The 21,893-nt window shown below is 40.8% G+C and overlaps 1 protein-coding gene across 1 annotated transcript; it reads right to left on the bottom strand.

The window, feature by feature from the left end:
• Positions 1–2,435: 2,435 nt before the first annotated feature.
• Positions 2,436–19,122, bottom strand: LOC145433193 (protein Wnt-7b-like). Its single transcript, XM_080310160.1, has 5 exons — positions 16,020–19,122; positions 11,125–11,387; positions 8,331–8,473; positions 5,734–5,874; positions 2,436–3,229 (listed from the first exon to the last, which is right to left on the bottom strand). The coding sequence occupies exons 1-5, from the start codon at positions 16,106–16,108 to the stop codon at positions 2,777–2,779; spliced, it is 1,089 nt and encodes a 362-aa protein (XP_080166286.1). The 5' UTR covers positions 16,109–19,122; the 3' UTR covers positions 2,436–2,776.
• Positions 19,123–21,893: the final 2,771 nt, after the last annotated feature.

The raw sequence follows: 21,893 nt of genomic DNA, 5'->3' as shown, positions 1-21,893 counted from the left end.
CGTTGTGACTTGGTTACAGTTACAACCCTGATGTTCATTTGCAAAATAATTCCGGGCTCTTTTCAAGCTCAGCCCCTCTCTTATTGAGCGGTTTTGGGTGCCCCGGCTACGGTCCGACACAAAATGAATGAATCGATGACGAATGATCGCGCAAACTGCGCTGTTTAGCGATGAGTCAGCTCGTACCTGTTCTGTACTTACGTCGATCGCATGTCGTCAAATGACACGTCTTGAACTATAAGTCAAATCGAACATGTTTCCAGCCCTAATGTTACCTCGCGAAGTACTGAATTAGTTTAAAATTTGATGTTTCATTTATTTTATCAATGAACAAGCCTTTTACATTGCATCTTGAATTTAAGATATAAAATTGTAATATACTCGGCGGACCGGCAGGAATGTCGTCGCGGACCGGCGGTTGAGAACCACTGCTCTACACGATGGTGACATAACCAACGACTCCAACTCCTTCAACCAACTAATATTGGTTCAACCGTTGATGCGATTTATGAAAGAACCATCTAATTGCCTTAGGCAGTGATAGTATACTGTGTTTATATGACCTATTATTTTTTCTGACAACCCTGCCGTAGGATGCGTACCTTGATCAATAATATGCTACTATAATTCGATCGAAGGACGTATCTTGAAATGTACACCGGTAGGTGGTGTCAATGTGCACTTTCCCGCACTAATCCAATTGCGGTTGACAGATGCGTGAGATGAAATGGTTGCGTGAAATCGAATGGATCGCGAGCATCTGTCTGCGTCTGCGTGACGTAAATGTGGATCCGTTCAACTACGGAAGTGATTAATTCATTACATCTTTAAAACAAAGTGAATCTTTGATACGAACGCAATCCATATTTAATCGCAGCCGTCAACACATGTGATGAGTAGCAAAGTGGTATATTATCCTGCCACAACATCAGTTAGTTGCCGCTATAAGACCGGTCGTGGTCGGTTCCATAGAACGCTCGTACCCATTGAGCAGAAATGAAATGTTTCTCGTATGGTCTGTCCAATATCGAAACAGCACGTCAAGCCGCCTCCCCCCAACGCCGATGTGGCTCACCTTAGGGTTTTCGACATAACTTCTGTGGCTTTGAGGGACGGGAGACATTTCATCGACTGTACAGTTTACATATTGATATCGAAGGTTTCGCAAACGTCCTGTGTTCTTATGGTCCAAATGTTTATCGCCGCCGATATCTGTGGCAATGCAGTTTACTTGGCCGCAGGTGCACCGAAACGTCATAGGTATTGGCATGTTCTAGGGCGGAAGTTACGGCCAGCGCCGAAATGCGACAGCGTGATAATCCCGCACCAACAGGTCTTACACCACTGCGCTAAAGCATCCGAATGTCCTTAAGCCACTATTCTCTCACAATTGCGAAAAGGCTAGACTCATTTCTATGACTTTTGTTTTCGTTTTATTATTAGCCATATTTATTTTTTCGGGGGTATGGCATACCCAAACTGACAGCAACAATTCTCTTGAATGCAAATCTCGCGAATCGCGAAGAAGATTTTTGAGTTGAAGAAATCATGCCAATAATATTCTACTTTTATGTTGATTTGCACAACAATGTAGGTCATTAAGTAGCGTATAATTTCCAACTGCATCTCGTACCCCCAACTTTCGTGCTTCGTATACCCCAAGGGAAGGGTTGTAATGACTTGAGTCTTGACTCGACTAGAGTCCGACATGTGTCGTGATTTTCTGATGAATCGAATCTCAAAATATGGAAGTGACTCGACTTGAGTCAATCTGTGTAATGACGCGGAACAAGTTATATGGCTCGAGACTCCGGCGGCCAAGACCGACATTTCATTGTAACTTCGAAGAATAGTAAAGTAACCCCATCCTTGGTATTTCATCTATCTGTAGCGGCACTTTAAAATGAGACCAGAAACTTGTAAAATTGAGAAAAATCTGTATATTATAAATGCGAACAGTTCGATATCGCCAAACAGTTTTGAAAAGTGGATTAAACAAGACTTTAACTGGAAAGTGAGCAGTGAACGCAATTACTTGGACTCGGACACGAGTCGTAATATACCATGACTCGGACTCGACCCTCCGCTCGCGGACTTGGATCGATGGTGAACTGAAAAAGACTCAAATCGAATCGACACGAGTCAAAACTATAAAAAGTGAGATTGACTTGTGACTCGGAGCCTTGTGACTTGGTTTCAACCCTGCACTGCAGTTTTGCGAAATGCAAGTGCGATTACACCAATACTCATTGCGTACAAAGATATGCATCAGGGTCAATAATGGAGTTTTGGAGTAATCGATGCAATTCTTTGTAAGCAATCTTTGGCCGTGGTGCAAAAGAACAGCAGGTGATAAGCACCTAATTTTTCTTTAATAAACAGCAACATCACCTATATTCATATTCTACCTCACACATTCCGAGTAAAACTAGCAATTTCGCGGAATCTTTGGATTTATTAAAATCAAATAATAATTTGAAGAAGTTGAAAAACGGAAGAAAACGGTAGCCTCCAATGTCAATTGAAAGGCTATAATAAATATGATAACAAATACTGTTGCATGTATACTGATTTGAAGGATATTGGCGAATAGAAAAGGCATGCTGGTGAATCGATTCTGTAGATAGAGTTCTTCGCAAGATTGTCGTGCCCAACGGCGGGACTTCGCATATTCCAGGCTTCACGCTTGGCGTGACGCGCAATGCGCCCCATCTCCGGCCTCCCGACCGAGTATACGTATCTTTGCATTGACGTCATTCACTGTGCTCTACCGTCATCACTTGCAGTAGTTTTCCACTTGCATTTCACGGCACGTATCGCAGTTGACGTTGCAGCACCACTCGAACTTGCAGTTGCAACTAGACTCCTTCGTTTCTTCCACCGTGTTGTATCCGCGGTTACAGCACATATAGCTGCAACTACCAGGCCCGGTGGTAGTGCCGTTACACCGGCGCCCGGCCGTTCCGTAGGAGCCTCTCGATAAATTTGCTTTACAAAACTTTGGAGAATTTCTCAGATAGATCAAGTCGCTCAGTTCGAGAGATCGTCTCGACTTGACCGGCTGCACGCGTGACTTTCGCACACGCACCTTGAGCGCTGAGTTGAACCGCTGGAACAGTTCAGTGCTGACGTTGCGTATTCGCGGCTTCGCCCGCCAGCAGACGTTTTGCTGACACGAGCCAGTTATTCCGTGGCAGCGACAAGCTGTTACGGTATTCCGAACGATCTCCTAAAACCAAAAGCAACCCAAATTAGACATGAAAGCGAATCGACATTGTGGATTTGTGGATGCGTTAGTTTCCCGCCTACGCAGCGAATATAAATCAATATCAGCGTGACGTAACCGTATAATTGGGATTAAAAATCGCGATAGAGCTATTCTCACTGTTTCATCGACGCGAGAAACCGGGATCGAGCGTACTCAGTAATGATCGGTAGCTTTGTACTTTGGAAACAATTTTCCAGTCAACGCCCAAGCGAGAGATGAGACGTCATATCAAAGATGAAGTAAGACGTACTAATGGTGACTGCGCTGCTGGATCTTATTTTGGGTATTATGCCACCTCGCGAGAAATTTCCCAGTCATAATTTACTTTCGGAATTAAAAGTGACATGAACCCGTCTTCGCTGTCGTGTGAGTCGATTTATGTTTGACTCATGACGTTTTGTAGGGACGAAATGCTAAAAATGTCAATACGTTTCGCGATATTCTTTCTTGGCAATTGTTCACGCGATCAGCGCCGACGGATTTTGTTGTCATACCGGTGTAAAATACCATAAACGCCCGACTAAAATAAGCCTAATCTCAGTTTTGATCGAACGCGCACGATTTTGAGGATGCCGCCGAGGAAAATGGAAGTGAAAGCGCGTGGGAATCTTAATTTATTAGAAACGTCATATATCAGTCGAATCAGTAACAACGCAGCGATAAGGAAGCGTTCGCTTCAGTTCATTTCAGTTTAGTTTACTAATAATTTCATCAGTTCAAAACACCATAAAATTACGATAAAATAAAGAGATAGGAAGTGGTCGTGATGACTTGCAGAGGTCTTTCGATCAGACACAAGCCATGGCCATGGCCATTGACTCAAAAGTAACAGAAAATATGATAAAATGGACAAGCGATGAAAATGAAATGGTGTGTGTTGGTAAGCGAAATCAATGACAAATCTTGGTCCCGTAATCTCGAGCGCAGACTATTATTAATTTGAAATCGGCGTCACTCCGAAACATGTCGCTGTAGTAATTCATCGGAGTAGAATCAATGTAGCTTATGTCCATTTTTCAAATTTATAGAAAATTAGATTTTTGTAAAATTTTCATTTTTTCGGCCATATCTTGGTCATGTTTATGTTTATCACATTGTCTGAAAGTAAATCATAACCAAGATTTCACCGAAAGAATATGAAAACATTATACAAAGTTAATTTCGTCAAAATGTGGAAAATAGACATAAGCTACTTTGATTTCAAGAAGACGAATTACACAGTCATATTTTCATGAACAGTTCGTAAAGTGTTAAGAAGCGATGACACGTAGCCTAATACCACCGAGATTGCTGAAATGCAATAGGGCCACTTATGAAAATCATTTGTTTACAGCTCGAATACGGTGGTTTTATGTGGAAAATAGGTGCTGCCAATATTTTTCACGGTACCAACTGCAGTTTGAGACCATATACCAATGGTTCTCAACCGGGGGTCCGCGAAGCAATTTCAGGGGGTCCGCGAGACCTCTAAACTAGTTAAGTGATTGATAACCTAATTTGTATTTTTTCTAAGTTAGGGACGCATGAGGCAGTTTCGCTCCACAACTGCTAAAACGTCATGCCTCACGTCATCAGAATAATCGTCCGACATGAAGTATCCTACTGTGCAAATTCATGTTAATTGCCAAATTGCCAATAACCCTCTTTTACAACAATATTGCTGTTTAGAGACGTTATGTTGGGGTTTGTGAAAAAAATAAAAGTAAGGAGATAGTAAGGTCAATCAGGGTGTCGTCGTAATGTTTGCGAAACCTTTTCGATTTGAAGTCTCATCAAATTAGTGTACACTGTACAGTCGTCTGAAATGAAAGTTCCTGATGTATTTCCCTAATTTGTCCCAATGAAGGGATTGGAACCTAGCCACGAAATACATTTTATCCTGTAATATACCTAACCGCTATTCCAGAACATCTTCAAGATGAGATGCTAGATAAAAATGGCTAGGCTAGACGTGACATGTTTATTAAAAAGATGTTTCTTTATTTTGGTGCCATAAATGTTGCGACCACACCAAACGTATCGTCAGAAGCGTTACGCATTAATATTAGATTAGCCTCCATCTATCTTTGGGGGAATGGATTGTCGGCACTCATTCATATTAAATCGAAGACGCGGATTTTCAAGACACAATCACGTATTTAAGAAATAAAGCTGCAAAATTAGCTTAAAATGATAAGAGTCTACCCAATTTCTACGTAAATAGTATGATGTTATATTCAATAAAATTCATTTTATTGCTGTTTATCACAAGCCTACAGTTCATATTTGCACAAGACAGATGACGGTTGCACCACAATTGAGCTAAATTTGAACTAAAATTTTAGGGGGTCCGCGAGGGTCCGTGAGGGCCAAAAAGTGGTCCGCGAAGCCAAAAAGGTTGAGAACCACTGCCATATACCATATTTAGAGTACTATGTCCGTCTTTCTGCTTGTAACATTCATTATTGATTGTCGAAATGACTTACCCTGCGTCCTGCAGCTTTATTATGTAAATCCAATACTTCCAATCCCTTTCGGGAGTTGCGAATATTTTCCTCGAAAAAATCTCTGGATATGCCATCGCCGAAAGTCACGTCATCGGAGCAGCCTCCCCATTCAAATGATCTCTGTAAAACAACTGCGTTTAGTGTCGGTTCATGCTAATGATTTTGGGAACAACCCTAGTCTACCATATTAATTATAGTTTTGTGTGTTGCTTCACAATAATATAATAGCCTCAAGTCTTAAGTAGAAAAGAGCCAAATTTATTTCTTGACAAAAGCGTACCCCGCACCCAGGGACCAGGACCATAATATTATAACTCTGCACGAATTGCACAGTATGTCGCTTTATACGCGACCGGAGCGCGTTTCCAGACGCAAAATGGAAAATGTGGATTCTAGTGAGAGCCGCGATCTTTCCCTAAATCGTTTGACTTAACTTTGCTTGACGAAATTCCCAAGAAATTTACTTCGGAACAAAGGAATTTGCACGATTATCACTGCTTGAGCGAAACCTTTCTGAAATGTAATCCTGTTATGAGGGTGAGACAAATATTTGAAATCGACGGATAACCACGACATAACTTCAAATTTCAAATTGAGTGCTCTGCCGAAGATCCGATGCGGATATTCAACACAGTAATGCTCGTGAAACAAATTTCGATTCAAGTGTTGCGAGACACGCGCCCGTTCATTCGCACCTGTGCTACCAGGACTTGCCGAAAATATATTTTGATGCGCCGCGAATGATCGCAAACCGCAGAAATGTTGCAGCTACTCATCCTTTACCCGTGCACTAAGGGGTAGAATTCGGATCGTGGGAAATTTCGGCGGAGGTTTCATGCGCCAAAGGGAGTAATACCTCAAATCCTATTAGGGTTCGACTTGTGATGAAACTACGCAGTTAAAATAAGGTCAAATGAATAACGCCGAGGGACTTCCGTTCTTCGGTCGGGGTAAGAATGAATAGTTAACAGCAGATTCGCTGAATATCGAATGCAGCCATATTCCTTGTTGCTAAACTATTTTTATTTCTGGAAATATCAGCGTCTCAGCGAAGAGAATGAATTTTCACATGTCTGAAACAACGTAACGCACCCTTAATCCAAAAATGCTTTGCCGATAGAAATTGCAGAAATTGGTTCGCTCCCGCTAAAGCTGGGTCTTATTCTGGTTTAGTGGTATCCATAAGGCAGGGCCGGCCAACCCGTGGCCCGCGGGCCACATGTGGCCCGCGAGAAGGTTTTGAGTGGCCCGCGAGGTAATTTCCGAAATTCGTAATGTTATAAAAAATGAATTGCACAGATTGTGAACTTGCAAGGCCAACCAAAAATTTGATTAGTCTGGAAGCAACACTTGAGATCTTATGACTAAAATATCAGTTACGACGCATTGGCATTTCCATGAGCCAGTCACACTTCGGTAGATCTTCGTACACTACAATAAAGCAGAATAATTTGCGATAAATTTATCAAAAGTAAATATTTGCTACACGCTTCGCGCAACATGTTGTCACTCGATTTCTTGCTTCTAATATTGTTACCCCTTTGTGAAAATGAAAGAATACCTAATGTATCAGATTGAGTCAAACTATATTCTCGATTACGAGACAGTGTCGTTCAACATATGCGACCTAGCGTTTGCGTTCGCAGAAAGACCGTCGACTATGAAACCGAGGCACAAAACGATTGACGCATGTTGGTCGAAGCTTTCGAAATTGATATGTCCAGGCGCTGAATAGTCCAGTGCTGGCAAACTGAGCCCAGCGATATACTGCAGACCCGCAATATAGTCAAGTGACAATATTATTCAGCTATGAACTTCGACAAAATTTTCGCGCTTCGCGCGGCTTGTGGCCCACGAAATATTTCGTCGATTGAATGTGGCCCTTTGGCTGAAAAGGTTGGGCAGCCCTGCCATAAGGTAACCGATGCTTGCCATAGCAAATGTGCAATGACTCGACTCATGGCTAGATCCGAGTCTGACACGACCTGACTCGGGACATTTCCTCATATATGAAAAATGACTCTACTCCAGACTTGAGTTGAGGCAATTTGTGTATTAACTCGACTTGACTTGTACTCGAGTCATTACGCGTGACTCGATCTCGGTCGGCCAAGACGGGCATTTCATTGCAACTTCGAAGAAGAGTAAGTTACCACGTCTATCAGTACTGGTATTTGTAAAATAGGGGCAGAAACTGTGTAAAGTGAGTTGTAAAAAGTGAGCTGAACAGGACTGGAACAGTGAACATAATGACTTGGAATAGGACTTGAGTGTCAAGACTGTGACTCGGACTCGAACTTGAATCCTGACTTGGACTCGAATTTGACGCGGTGGTGAATTGAAAATGACTCGAATTGTCTCGAGAGTCAAAACTATAAAAGTATATAATTGACTTGTGACTCAGGATCTTGTGACTTGATTACAACCCTATGTCATAGTTCTGGCCTGTCACGGGCTCTTGGCTGAACAGGAAAAGAATTGAAGGAATGCATAATGTATATCTTCCGGACCCGAATCGACGCGGGGCATGATTTAGCACCTCTTCACGAACACGAACTTCACAACGCCGTACTCACTCTTCGAGCTTCGTGATCATAATTCCGTTTCATTCGGGCGCACCCGCAGTCCAGTTTCAACTCGCCGCGTGAACATGCTTCCGTGACAGTGAATGAAACAGCCGCAGATAATATAGCGTTGATATAGGCTCTTTCTTTGCCCTCTGCGAAAAATAATGACCATGACACTTCCATGGGAGGGACGCGCTCATACACTTTAGGTATGCCAGTCGCCAAGTCAGCACACGCTGAATCGTAAAAAGAGTAAAAATTTCCGCTGGGGGTACAAAATCCACGTGCTGTAATGTAACATATAGTAAAATTTGATATCTTCAATCAATGTATGGGGGATATAACTGTGGTAGTGCTTTTGTGGAAATGCTTATGCCAAAACGTAACATGACATCGAAGTTAAGTTAATATATCTTGGAAGGTAGAGGTGGAACCTAGTATCCTGAGAGAATATACGGTGTCTATGATTCTACAGCATAAGACAACATCGAAACTACGATAACTAGCAATCTGCTCTTACCAGGTGAATCCCTATTGTCTATTTATAAGCGTTACTCATGGTGCATGATGTAATAAATATGTTACAATCGCGACTTTGTAGGTATTATACGTTCAGTTTATTTTCCAACACCCGTTAGCAGTCGCGTTCGATCAGCATAGTGGAAGCTGCCAAGTTTACGCCTTGACGCAAATACTACGGATAAGAATAGGATATGAGATCGTTTAATCGGCCAGCTATTGTTAGCAAAATTTAAGTGGGTTGGTCAAGCTTACATTCAACATTAAACAGATTTCGGTGTCGCACCGCAGAATATACATCAAACGGGCCGCATTGATAAATTCCAGATGTCTGACGTTCCCATTCACCCCTCCATGTTTGTCAATCGCGCTGTGATTCGATTGCAGAACAAACTTAGATCTTGAAAATTGCTTTCACGCCGGACCCAAATAAGCGATGAACACCGTGTACTATATACGGCACACATTCCCGCGCCTATATACGAAATTTGAAAAGTTAAACGGCATTATCGACGACTGAGAAGTCAAAACCGCCAATTTCTACTTGGAGCAACACAATGAAATCCTTGCTACTATTTGAATACATAGTATTGAGTTATAATCTACGAGTTTTTGTCGTTTTGAGCTCCGTTAAATTTCGTTTGATCGTTCTCTCTTCTGTCTAAGATTACTACTAGCGGATCGGTAAATGGCACGACACGAGATTCCTATACTCTTCAACCGGTTAGGGACGGGTCAATGCAACAAGCGAAAATCTATGTGTCGTTCCAGTAAGCACGTGTACCGAGAGCTTGGGAATCGTCAAGATTTGCAGCCAAGCGTCGGATTTTACCATGATACTTGACCGCACGGTGTCGAAAGCCCTTTTTCCGTCAGCTGAATAAAGATCTTTCTCGGGACATAATGAGTATCCCTTAAACTAAGTCGCTTCATCGAGATTTCAGCGAACCGCGAATTCCCTAAAAATCATTAGACGCTACGGGTAAAGGTAATCTCGATACCCTGGCAGAGCGGATGTTTAACTATTGCGGCCTTGCGTAAACATCCGACTATCATTTTCTGTCAAGGTCAAGATTAAATGAGCATCGTACATGTGAAGTTGGTGACGCTGTTTGCGTTTGTAATCAATCCCATCTGTCAACATTGAACTCGGCGTTTAGGAATCTAATCAAAACCTTTCCTCTCATGCAGAGATAATTATGATCTTACCATCAGTTGGCTAGCGAACGCGCGATCATCGCTGTATCAAGCAAACATGGCCGTACAATGGATGAAATGATACGGGGTTATTGAGATTTATTGTTTCAGAGAACTATGTTAGTATACTTTTGTATGATTCTGTTACTTTAACTTTGATGAAATTGCGAACATTCACCTGGCTATATTCACAATGTAGTAATTCATATAGTTTTCATGTTTATATATTGTCACTTTAAATTATCTGTGTACTAATGTACCATCAAGTACATATATATGTAGCAGGCCGTTTCATAAGTCATTGTGCATCGCCAGTTTACGATAGCGTATGAAAGATTCATGGACGTGCAGCATTGGTTTACGCAGTGGCATGCTGCACCGTTACTTCTCTATCTTTCAAACCACGCGAATTTCGGAAATACAAATTTCGTATTTGTGACCTTTGAGTGTTAGCTAGTAAACGAACTTGACTGTCGGCGAATAAAGAAGTGAGTTACTTCAAAGACACGGCATTCGCATTCACAAAGACCACATCAACACCTTCAATTGCAATCAATATTTACTGTTAACCGTTCGATCATTATCGCCAGGATAAAATTTTGTCCGCATTCCGTCTGAGGCATGCCGAACGACGCGATGCCGCTCCGCAACCTGATCGTTTTCATGACAAATTTTGTAACCAAACACAAAGCCATTTTCATGGCAATTTAATGGAATTCCGCCGACACATTGTTGATTTTGTAATTCCGGTATTTGTAACGAAACGTATTTCGCAGAAATTGTCAGTGTGATTCGCCCCCTAATGTTTTGATCATTGATACGTTTCCTATTAATTTCACCTATTTCCTACGCTAACATGCCATATGAGAGTGGCCGTAGTAATGATTGATGACTGAGTTCCCAAACGCCACATACGCGAATTTCATTCCTAAATCCTAAAGTTTTGTTAAAGCGATATTCGTAATTGATGTTATTTTGTGCTATAATACTTGATTAAATGCTGGTTTGTGCCCATATATGCCCAGTTGCTCAACTTATATATAGTATGACACCTCATCCCACATTGATTGAGGGTCCATATACTTACTATTTCGCATTACCGGTTCAAATGCGTGTTGCTTTGGTCGTCCCGGGTACATTGTACAGTTCCATCTGCTGTTGCGGAATTGATATCCACATTCCCGTACGCCTAAATGCACCCCTTCGCTAATTTTTCTCATTATATCGGGGTGTTGTATGCACAGTTCTCGTTGCCTTTGCGAAAGGAAACGCAGTGAGTTGCAGTAGAGTTTTGTCCCCTTTGTGCTGGTCGTATGCTCCGTAGGATCGTGTGGAGGAACGTTGAGTAGCCTGTAATGTAATAATTATTGAGATGTTGGTGAGTGGTAATTAAAACGGTCATTTCGCCGTGTGTTGTGAAACTGAAAGTAGCAGATACTGAGATGCTGACACATTGAATATGCATTATGCAATCTGAAACATCAGAGAGAGAGCGAGAGAGAGAGAGAGAGAGAGTTATTTTTATCAATTGTAATCGGATAAGCTTCTGTGGCCAGTACGTGAAATCAAAATCGTCATTAAACGTTTTATTACAGTTCTGCCAACAACATATGACTTGAGACTTCCTGTTTCTCGGTGAACGTTTGATGCACAATGTCGTCACATGTCATTTCCTATGGTTGGGAAGATTAATTGCGCCTTTAGATTTATTTCCAGTATTGAATATTAATTCACGATTCCGTGCGATCTGATGTATTCACTTACTTGGATGAACTGAGATTTACGATCTGTAAGACGCAGACGACCTTTTATTTCAACACGGGTTCTGTTTTCTATTGAGATTTCACAAGACGGGACACCATACAAAACATTTCGATAATTTACAGCAGCGCAAATACGAAACGCAGTGATTCCCTGTTTTAACGCCAGGGAAACCAAATATTAATCCTTTACCGACCAACGAAATCGTCTCACAAAGAATGCGATCATTTAGGAACGAAATGAGCCAAAAAATATCTGCGGAAGAAGTCGTAACCTTATACTGCGCGGATGACTTTTCAGTGTAATATGCCCGGGACGGCATCGTTCATTTGTAAAGTGCGTCACCGCGTCCGCAGCCCATATATGTTTTACGGTAAGACAGAGCAAGATGAAATGTCGCATTTCCCATCATAACTTTCCATTCATAGTCTTTGAAGCTGGGCCCTCGGGATTTTCGTAGTGATTATGAACCTGAAGAAATCCCTCTTTTATTTGCTTATTGCGAAGAATTACAACTCTACGCGTCAGGGAGGCTTACTCAAAGCAGATAGGCGGAAATAAGAGTCATCTGACTCCAGTTGTGAATTACCTAATTGCCCATGCGTCTTAGTAAATTGAGTTAGTTTATGTCGAACTGGATTATTCGCAAGCCCACCATAATACAGCATGTGCTAAAACTAAAACACATAAATTTGAGGGATATATAACTGTACAGTGTCCATCGTTCCTTCGGTCAGCCAGGGAGTACAACTCCCAAATTGAAAACCAGCACATCGTGATGTAACCACCGAACTAAGGTGGTTGTCCTTATTATGAATAAAACGGGATGTACATGACAACACATGTAAGATTTTTATATTCCTGCTCAGAGTTATTGTCTTACAGCAAGTCCATATAGAATACTGTATGAATGATTCATAATGATTATATCTGTAATCTTCACACATGCACCATATCAAAGCATAGCCGTGATTCATGATGCCGTTGTTAATGACACGTAGCTTTAAAAGATGCTTTCAGGTTATATAAAAACTTTGTAGGCATATAGTTGACCCCTGCAATTGAACCGCAGAAAATATGTCGAGTTGCGGTTTCGAGTATCCGATGCGGGAATGTCGCAAATCACAGACAATATATAAACATATAAAACGGATATCAATTCGTACCTATTCAGAATCCATGCCGTATATCGATTTATGGTGTATATGATGCTGATTACGACGCATGTCTGCGACTTATGCGATCTAAATTAACCCCATGAGTAGGCAAACGTTCGTCTGTAATTGAATTGTGACGTAATATTTGACAATATATAAGTTAAAGTCAAAGCTCGTAAAGTCGTTGGATTCCATTAAATTATATTTATTTGCAAACACATAAACCCACTGAAAACATAAAATAAAACGCATTGCCAATAGCTACCAACTTGCGACATATTTTGGTTCCGAGTTGCTATAACCCTTTACGGCAGTGGTATGATAACTGCAATGCACAGTTCATTTATCGTGCATGATGTGACACTGTGACAGGTTACATTCATATTTATATATATAGTGGCAGTCAGTGATAATCGGCGATTTTTATGATGGTTTTGTCGTGGCTTCATAACGCCGTAAAACGTTAACAACGTATACGGTGTACTTTGCAAACGTGCGTAACAATGCTGAATGAATGATCTCGTCGTGTTACTGTAGTGTCAATGTATCCTAGGTCACGCTTTCTAAAAAGGGACCGGCATTATATCTTTTTATGGCATTGAGAAAAGCTCTTGTCACGATCGTCTATCGGTTAGTGTTAACATATATATACTATGCCACATACGACGACATACGCTGTCTGACACAAAGTTGTCTTTTTGACATTTGTACATGCTCCTGTGCGATCCAGTGCGTCATTAGGGAAAGTGAGGATACACCCGATTCATCAGTTGAAACGTTTATAAATCACGTATTGTGGGGCGTCCGCAAATAATGAAAAAATGACTGAAAACGCGTCACATAGGATTTAAGGTGATCTTGCAAAACGGGGTGCGGCTATAGTCCGTGTGAACATCTGGTGTCGAACAGGTAACTTTTCACCTCTCATATTTAATCTGTTAATGAGACTGCTCGGGAATAATTTACTATGAAAAATTACCTTTCGTATGAGATTCACCCCTCGGCAGGCTACACACCGTCTGAGGTATCTATTATCTATGTAATTGGTGTGGAAGGTAAACATATCCACAATCATAGGCGGGGATATTTTAAGCGCCATGAACCAGCGAAATCCGTCAAATTGGACTAATGGAGGAAGAATTTCCGTAAAGCGTTCGGAAAGACTACATTTTGATACATTCACGTCACGTCATTGTGACTGCGTTTCCAGAACACACTGCGGAATGAGCCAATTTGGCGTCCGTGATATCCCAAGACCCATATTTTTCGCTTCGTTGAGCAAAAATTGCTCAGTAATATTTGATCGATGCTGGTACGACTTGCGACCACACGTTGCTGATATCAAATTTATCATGTTTATGTCAACTGACACCTGGAGCGACGCGTTCATCGTATTGTGTCCTTGTCGGGCGACGAATACAAAATCACTTGTGGTTTTGGAGAATATGTCGTTTTAAGGTATTATTTTCAGTATATCTTCACTAATCCTAGTAATAATATCACTTAAGCATTACTATCAAAATAGGTAGATAGAATGTACAGCATTCTTGACACCGGAATTTAGTGTTTTACTATATTATATCGTCAGCATTCGATCAAGGACAGAATATAGGTGCTTTGAGATTCTCAATTGGTGCAAGCGACAGTTGTAAAATTGCTTAATGAGTCTATTAAATTGAGTTTACCACGGAGTGCTAAATTTCGCTATTTACATAAATGATGACGCGTAATTAAACGGCATCAATAATCAGTAGGTTGACGGCAGACAGTGGCCGCGCTCCAAACCCCCTAATCGGGCAAACGTGAAGGGGGCCCAATATTATTTCACATATAGAGTATTTCATGACATATATTTTCAACATGGAGTATTTTCTTCGGGCGATACATTGTCACGGTAATTTGGGACTTTCCCAAGAATGCCCTCCGAAAAAATACTCCAAACCACCATGCGTCATTATCTATCAATCGTTCAATTAAATAATATCCTCAATGCGCACTTGCATAGGTAATTACTACTATAACATATGTATGGTATAGCCAGGGCATAACATATGATATGGAATGGAAAATTTCCATCCATGCCGTCGAGAGATTTTCGACGAAGATACCACAAAAGCTTCATTTGACTCTTCGTTGTATTATGCGTTAGGGTGTTAGTAGAAGGGTCAAGGCCGCGAGAGGATAGCATTTTGTATTGCAATGCATTTTAACTTGGTATAAGTGTCAATTTGGTGTTTTCGTTAGGTAATAATGAAAACAGACGTATTAACACTCGAATCCATATGGTAGAAAATATATTTATACGATAAATGCAGTGTCAAAAAGTATCAATATAATTTAGTACTAATTTCTGGTGATTTTGAGGAAGATCTGCATTTACATCATTTAGTTTAGCGTAGAACCACCTTTTGACTTATTAAGAATCAACTTGTGTCGAAACTTTAGTGTCTAGCATAGTTCGCGAGCCATTTTATTTATATTTACGGAAAAAATATCTCGGCTTGCGGGCCGTAGTTTTGACACTCCCGGCAGCGAAACGATGCATGTAACTGAGATATAGGGACATGACAACTTATTTCAATGAGATTTGCGCAATGCTTGATCAATGAAATTAGCCACATATGATATATCTAATTATTGTTGAAGCATTATACATTGAATACATGTACTTAAAGCGTATCGTTTTCCCTTATTTCCACCATCATGCACTTGAACATCGGACATTTAACAGAAAAATTACAAATCGCATGCAAAACCGACATCATCACTTTTGGAAAACCAAAAGTATTAAAAAAGCATTGTTATAAATCCAAAGGAATATATAATTGTAATGGATACAGGCCCATCATGGTACTGCATTGAATGATATTGTGATTACAGTCTATATGCCACCATGATGCAGTGATGCACTGTCATATAGTGTGGGAATGGGTATCTACGAATTACCTGTTATCATTGACGCAAAATCAATTGTTTATTTTTTGCTTGTTTCTCGCAAGAGCAACAGGTGAAAATCCCAATATACTTTTGATATCAACTCCTTAATTATAAACTATTCACTCACCACCATGTAGCACTGACGAGTAATGAGCTCCAACTCCATACGAAACTCGCTAGCAGAACATAAATTGGTGTTTGCTTGTAAATCTTCATTTACCAGGCCGTCGAGAGCGCTTGCGTGTCAAAAGTATGGTTTTCTCAGTTGTACATTTGTATCACTATATCAATATGCTGTCTGAGATATCGCAAGATAAACAAAAAGCGGAACGGATTAGCTGATTGAAATACGACTCTAAACTATTTCAGTTTTACTACAAGATATTTCATTTCACGGTTTCATAATGAATTGCAGGACATGTGAAAAGTAAATGTTGTGTCGCCGGTAATTTGCAATTCACGTATTTATGTATGTTTTAGTTGATATTCATATAGATATATCCCAGATACTTGCAAATTTTCGCGATTCAGCTTCGAATATATTATTACTCTGCTACTAGACTCTTGACCAAGCTAAATCTGAGAACTACAAATGTCTCTACAATTGTACTCCAGATTAAGATAGGCTAAAGCATAGAGGATTCATAGATGGATATATGTAGCAGGAAACTGAATACTGAATAGTCCACGGCATGTGCATGACAGACTTGTCTGCTCGATACGAATATCCACACCATGGTATATACATGAATGTGAAAATCACACAAACACATATGTAACAATATAGTGACAATAGCCCGGCATCTCAATTGTAAAACACAACCAAATAACTAGTGAACATACTAGACTCAGTCCTGCTGTGATTGTGGACGCTGTCGCTTGCTTATGATATATTTTACTCTAGATATAAAATTACGTGATACGTGACAAACCACAAATATAACCGCAATTACTCGGTCTTTAAATATGCAACGACCCGCGTAAACCGATTTCATTCGCACCCGCTGCGCACTTCGGAACTATTTTACACCGTGCCATTTTTACAAATTTCGAATTTCACCGTATGCCCATTGCTCATTTTATAGTCCAAGTTTAGGCACGTGCTTAGGTACGAGCCATTTTCTAGGAAGAAATGGTGGAACGTTTGAAATTCCTTCGAATGTTTTAAAATATTTACCGGCCGTTCGGCGCATCAAAGTTGTATGTTGCTTCCTCGCCTTGCAAACTTATATTCAATGCGCGTCAAAAATTTTTGTCACTGAATCTCCCCACACCTGGACACGGCAAACACGCTTGCCTCTGCCGAACGTGGGAAAATAACATTCATAATGAAATTGGTGCCGAAACGGAGCAAAAGCGTGAATATAGTGTCTGATTTCGAATCAATCGATAAACTCTGTTAAAACCTTGGTTGAAGGGTCAGCGCATTAATAGGATTAGATAATTATTCCCGACATTCGTACAAATCTTCCAGCTGCTATAGAATGTTTTCTGGATGTCGTATTTTTATCACGTCTATTGCACGAATTCGATAGTCCTATGTAACCAGAATGATGCAACGATACACCACATTATATATATACGCTTCGCCTTCTAAAATATATTTCTCCAGCATTGAAGTGCAGTGATTCAAAATTTCAAAACAGTAAACCGTTAAAGGTCCTTATCATCATACAATCTAGCGCGAATTTCTCAAACTCACTTGCTTTACTAGCTAATTGGCGACGGAGTAGGATTCTCGCCTATACAATCTCTGAATAAAGGACTATACGTCGCCAGAATTTCGATGTCAGCATGCGCCTTGTTTCCACGGTACTGGCGCCCCTTTCCATCCCAGTTTCGTCTGCATCCGAGTAGTGCATTCACTGGTTTTTATGTAACTCGCACCGTTTTAATTACCTCAAATCAAGGATATAATGTGTCGTGCAAAAGACGATTAACAATCCTAGGATTCCAGTGCGGCAAATGACACCAGCGCAGCAGCGCGTCTTTGTTTGATGGAAAACCGCCCTTTTCAAAACGCTGTGTACTTGAAATTCACACTACACGAGTAGCGTGCCTGTTGGCATCAACACCTGTAACTGATACGAAACACTTCGATCAAGTTTGAGGACAAACTGACTGCATTCGCCGGATTGTCGACGAATACACGGTTCGGTTTCTCGCCGCGGTTCAACGTGTGCTGACGCGCTTTTACCGTAAATATTCACACACGATACTTTCACTAAGCAAAAATAGCACGCGTCTGCCAATTTCAGAGCCGTATGCAATGTCACAATTTCCCAAATATTATTGCTCAGTTAAATTCATATTCCTCATTTCACCCAAAATCTCTTACATAACCAAGATACCCTCGAGAATTCACACTTGACTCTTTGCTCCGGGCACTTGCGCAGAGAACATGATCGGATTATCGAATTATAAATCCATCCTCTTCAATTTTGGAGGACATTAAAATATTCTCTTGAGATTCGTCTCACGTTTACAGTTTATCGTAAGAGAAACCGGGGTATTTTGACGTCCGTCGTTGAAATCGTCAACGGTCTGTTGAGAATCAAGTGTCTAGAAGCAATGACGGGCACCGAAAATGCGCTACAATAGGCAAAGTTCATTTCCACCCTTCGAAAACATTTACACCTGTTCGCAAGGTTGTCTAAATAGGCCGAGACGCGAAACATGCGTCAAACTGATCTTGAACGACTTATTCGCTTGAGGGACAATTAACGTTGCCAAGCTCGCAATCGTAACCGCATCTCGAGACTGCTCTGGCCCCATCAAGACCTCTCGGTGACCCGCGCGCTTCCTCGCACGATCTACTTGCACTTAGCATGTCGGTGATGCCGTGTCGCACACCTGTAATTTCTCGACTCGCAACGCAACAACATACCTACGGAACGCGTTTCGGATCTTTTGCTTTGCGTTACGGGGAACGTAGGCTTCCGTAACGGCAAAATACGCGTTCTCACGCCGTGAATTTACACAGTGACGCTTGCCTTTCTTCTGAATGGAGCGGTAAGACACGTATTGGCAGACCATGATATATTTATACAATCCTCATCGCGCCGATACATGCGACTTAAAAATGAACATCGAACAAGCCTTGCGATTCTCTCGCTGCTACAAGACGTCAGACCGCATCAAATCTGTAAACCTTACTCCCGCACCAAGTGTTTATATACGCCAATTCGGGCCGTGTTTCACCATACGCGTGTAAATTCAACTCAATAAATCTTTACTGCTACAGTGTAGGATTTCGATTTTTCTATGATATTGTAATACGATCGAACGTGGCCTACGATACTTAAGCCTTGAACTTTAAATCACAGGAGTCTGAGGTGCATGGAAACGGCGAATCCCGAGAGAATAGAGAAACCTATACTCGAGGTTGCCATCGACACACCTCCAAAAACAAGGACGGCTGAAAACCTAAATTTTCATAATCATTATCAGACGCATTTTTAGTGGTTTTGGATACTAATTTGACTGTAAGTATAGTCTAGATTCCCTCACCTAGATGGCTTCTAAGTTAATGTAACATTGCAGTGCACGAGGCACTCTCCCTTCCCCCTGATTTTGATGCAGTTAAATTACTTGAAATGATTCACACGAAAATCCTTTCAAAATTTATTATTTTTTGTCGATTTAGCTTTGTAATAATCCCTAAATTGTGTTAATCCAGGGTCGGGCAACTTCTCAGCCTGATATTGATGAGTAATATATGTCATTTGATTGGCACGATGACTGGGGGAAACCCACAGCGGTATGACGTCAAAACTCCATTGTGAGGTTCACAGATTCAGTCATCCCGCATGCGAGCCGTATGTTGTAAGCCTGTGTGTGGTGTGTTAAACTATAAATCATTTAGTTGTCTAGCCTAACATCAATGTAGTTTCATTTGTGGAGGTATTCGTGTACGCTGGGTTGGTATAATTTCTGGATGAGAGTGGCATCAAATGCTGTGCTATGACATCATGTCAAAGTTGAGTTGCAATATTACAGATTGACCACAAAAATAGCATCGGAGTGGAATGATGAAAGTTATGCAGGCTATTTTTGGAAAATATGACAGACAATAAAGACAATACATTTCTGAAGACATCACCCTCCGAAATAAGAACATGTATAGTATAAATAAGGACTGTATGACAATATATTCATACTCGTTGAACGGGTATTAGTCGGCGAAAACAAAGTGAGCCGAATACGTACCGTATTTACAATTTTCGCCGGCACTCGTAGATTCTTTCTGGTATTCGCAGAATTGAATGGGTACTGGCACGGTGGTGGCCGCTTTTCTGAGTAACAGCTTTACTCTTTTCATTTGGTCAAGGATTGCTCATGTCGGAAGAATTGATATTGCGACTTGCTACATGCTACTTCACTTCAGTGACTCAAAGAGACAAATAACCGTAAACTTAATATGCCAGACGGTGTCTGATCATCAGTATAGAGTGCGCGCTTTTTAGTGTTGGGTCTGTCGCTCGTATTTGAGAAACTTGACTTCGAAGTAGTGATAGGAAGAATATATCTTTTGCCGGAGAAATCTCGGTTCAAGCCGCTGTTCTTATGAAATAATGGGCACCCGTAATTTCATGAGCAGGACTAGGCATTATTTCTAATGATTTTATGCGTCAGAGAATGAATCTAGGTTTGCCAACCTGAGAAAGATGCTCTTGAAAATACTTGTTCTGTTCGGGTCTACATACATTTGCGAGCTAACATTTTCGACCAACATGAACAATGAACATTAACAAGACAAGGCTGCGTTCCAATATTACTGATGTCCCCGTGCATTCTTTGGTCAGGGTGGTTCCTACGTCCGACATGTAGCCAGAGTTCAAAGAACTTGTTGACAACGTTGATCCACCACAGATGTCTGTTTGACTTCAACGGCTATTGAAGTACATTAGGTCAGTAGCTCATTAAATGCTGTTTTTGTCTCTATGCTTTAAACTTAAAGTTTACATTAAATACGATTTATTCCTTGTATAGGTGGATAAATACGTGATTACTGTATCGATTCTGTAATCCGGCCCGCCGACCGTAGAGGTAACCTGCCCCTGATGCAGGACAAAGCTGCACACATTTGTGGCAAAGACATATCTGTGAGGCCGCGATCAACCCACAGCAATGACAACATTGTCACAAAGTGCAATAAAATAGATAAAAAGGTCGAAAAATAACAAATAATAATGTGGTATGGAACTGGTATTAGGTTCCTTTTGGTCGCAGAAAAGATACATATTTGAGCTTTCTACGCATCGTTCATATCGTCGCGACATCAGAACCACTTAACCAGCGATACGATTCAGAATCGAATCATTCAGGTACTCTATTTTGCCCTATCATAATGCTAATCACTAGGGCGATTTTTTTGACCTAAAAACGGCAGATTTTGACCTAAAAAATCAAAAAAATTGCACATAATGTTATAATTGTACTACTTATCTTCATTTTTGGTTGGAATTGTCTGACCTTTGTAAGTAATTTGGTCCGAAAAAACTCTCGACTTGAAAACTGACAAATTTTAAATGAAAAAACTTTATTTTAACGAAATCTGGACCTATGAAGAATTCCAGTAGTTACATCACCCATTATGGTAGACATAACTAAAATTTGTTGTATTACGACGAAAGATACTTTCCTACATTCTCTGGTAGAAATTGTCTTTCATTACTAAGTAGCTTGCCAAGAATGGAGAAAGATCGTCCTACAGCAGCAGTTGTTGGCTGGCACGGCAACACTGAAGTTGTGTACACGCTGCTGGTGGCACACCGTGTTGCTTCATTCTGATAATGTTGTCTAAATCGATGGTTCTCAACCTTTTTCGCCTCGCGGACCGGTAAAATTTTAAAAAATGTCTGGCGGACCGGTGAACTTTCAAAATGAGGCCAAAATGTAAAGAATGCAACCGTTTTTTTGCAATTATACGGTGCTATAGAGTGACATTTAGAGGGTTTTGATCGTAGTTAATTATATTCACGATGGCATCCATGTGATT

This window comes from Botryllus schlosseri, chromosome 2 (genome assembly GCF_051294905.1).
Source record: "Botryllus schlosseri isolate E-star chromosome 2, Bs_hap1, whole genome shotgun sequence".
Classification (NCBI taxonomy): domain Eukaryota; kingdom Metazoa; phylum Chordata; class Ascidiacea; order Stolidobranchia; family Styelidae; genus Botryllus; species Botryllus schlosseri.
Note: the sequence above shows the minus strand (reverse complement) of the source record. Positions and strands in the feature narration are given on the sequence as shown.

Excerpts from the sequence above, each read along its gene's own strand:
- LOC145433193 (XM_080310160.1), bottom strand. The coding sequence starts at position 16,108 with ATGAAGATTTACAAGCAAACACCAATTTATGTTCTGCTAGCGAGTTTC. Across the intron at positions 5,875-8,330 it reads ATGATCACGAAGCTCGAAGA|AGATCATTTGAATGGGGAGG; the intron begins GTGAGTACGGCG and ends GTTGTTTTACAG. Across the intron at positions 3,230-5,733 it reads ATAAAGCTGCAGGACGCAGG|GAGATCGTTCGGAATACCGT; the intron begins GTAAGTCATTTC and ends TTTTGGTTTTAG.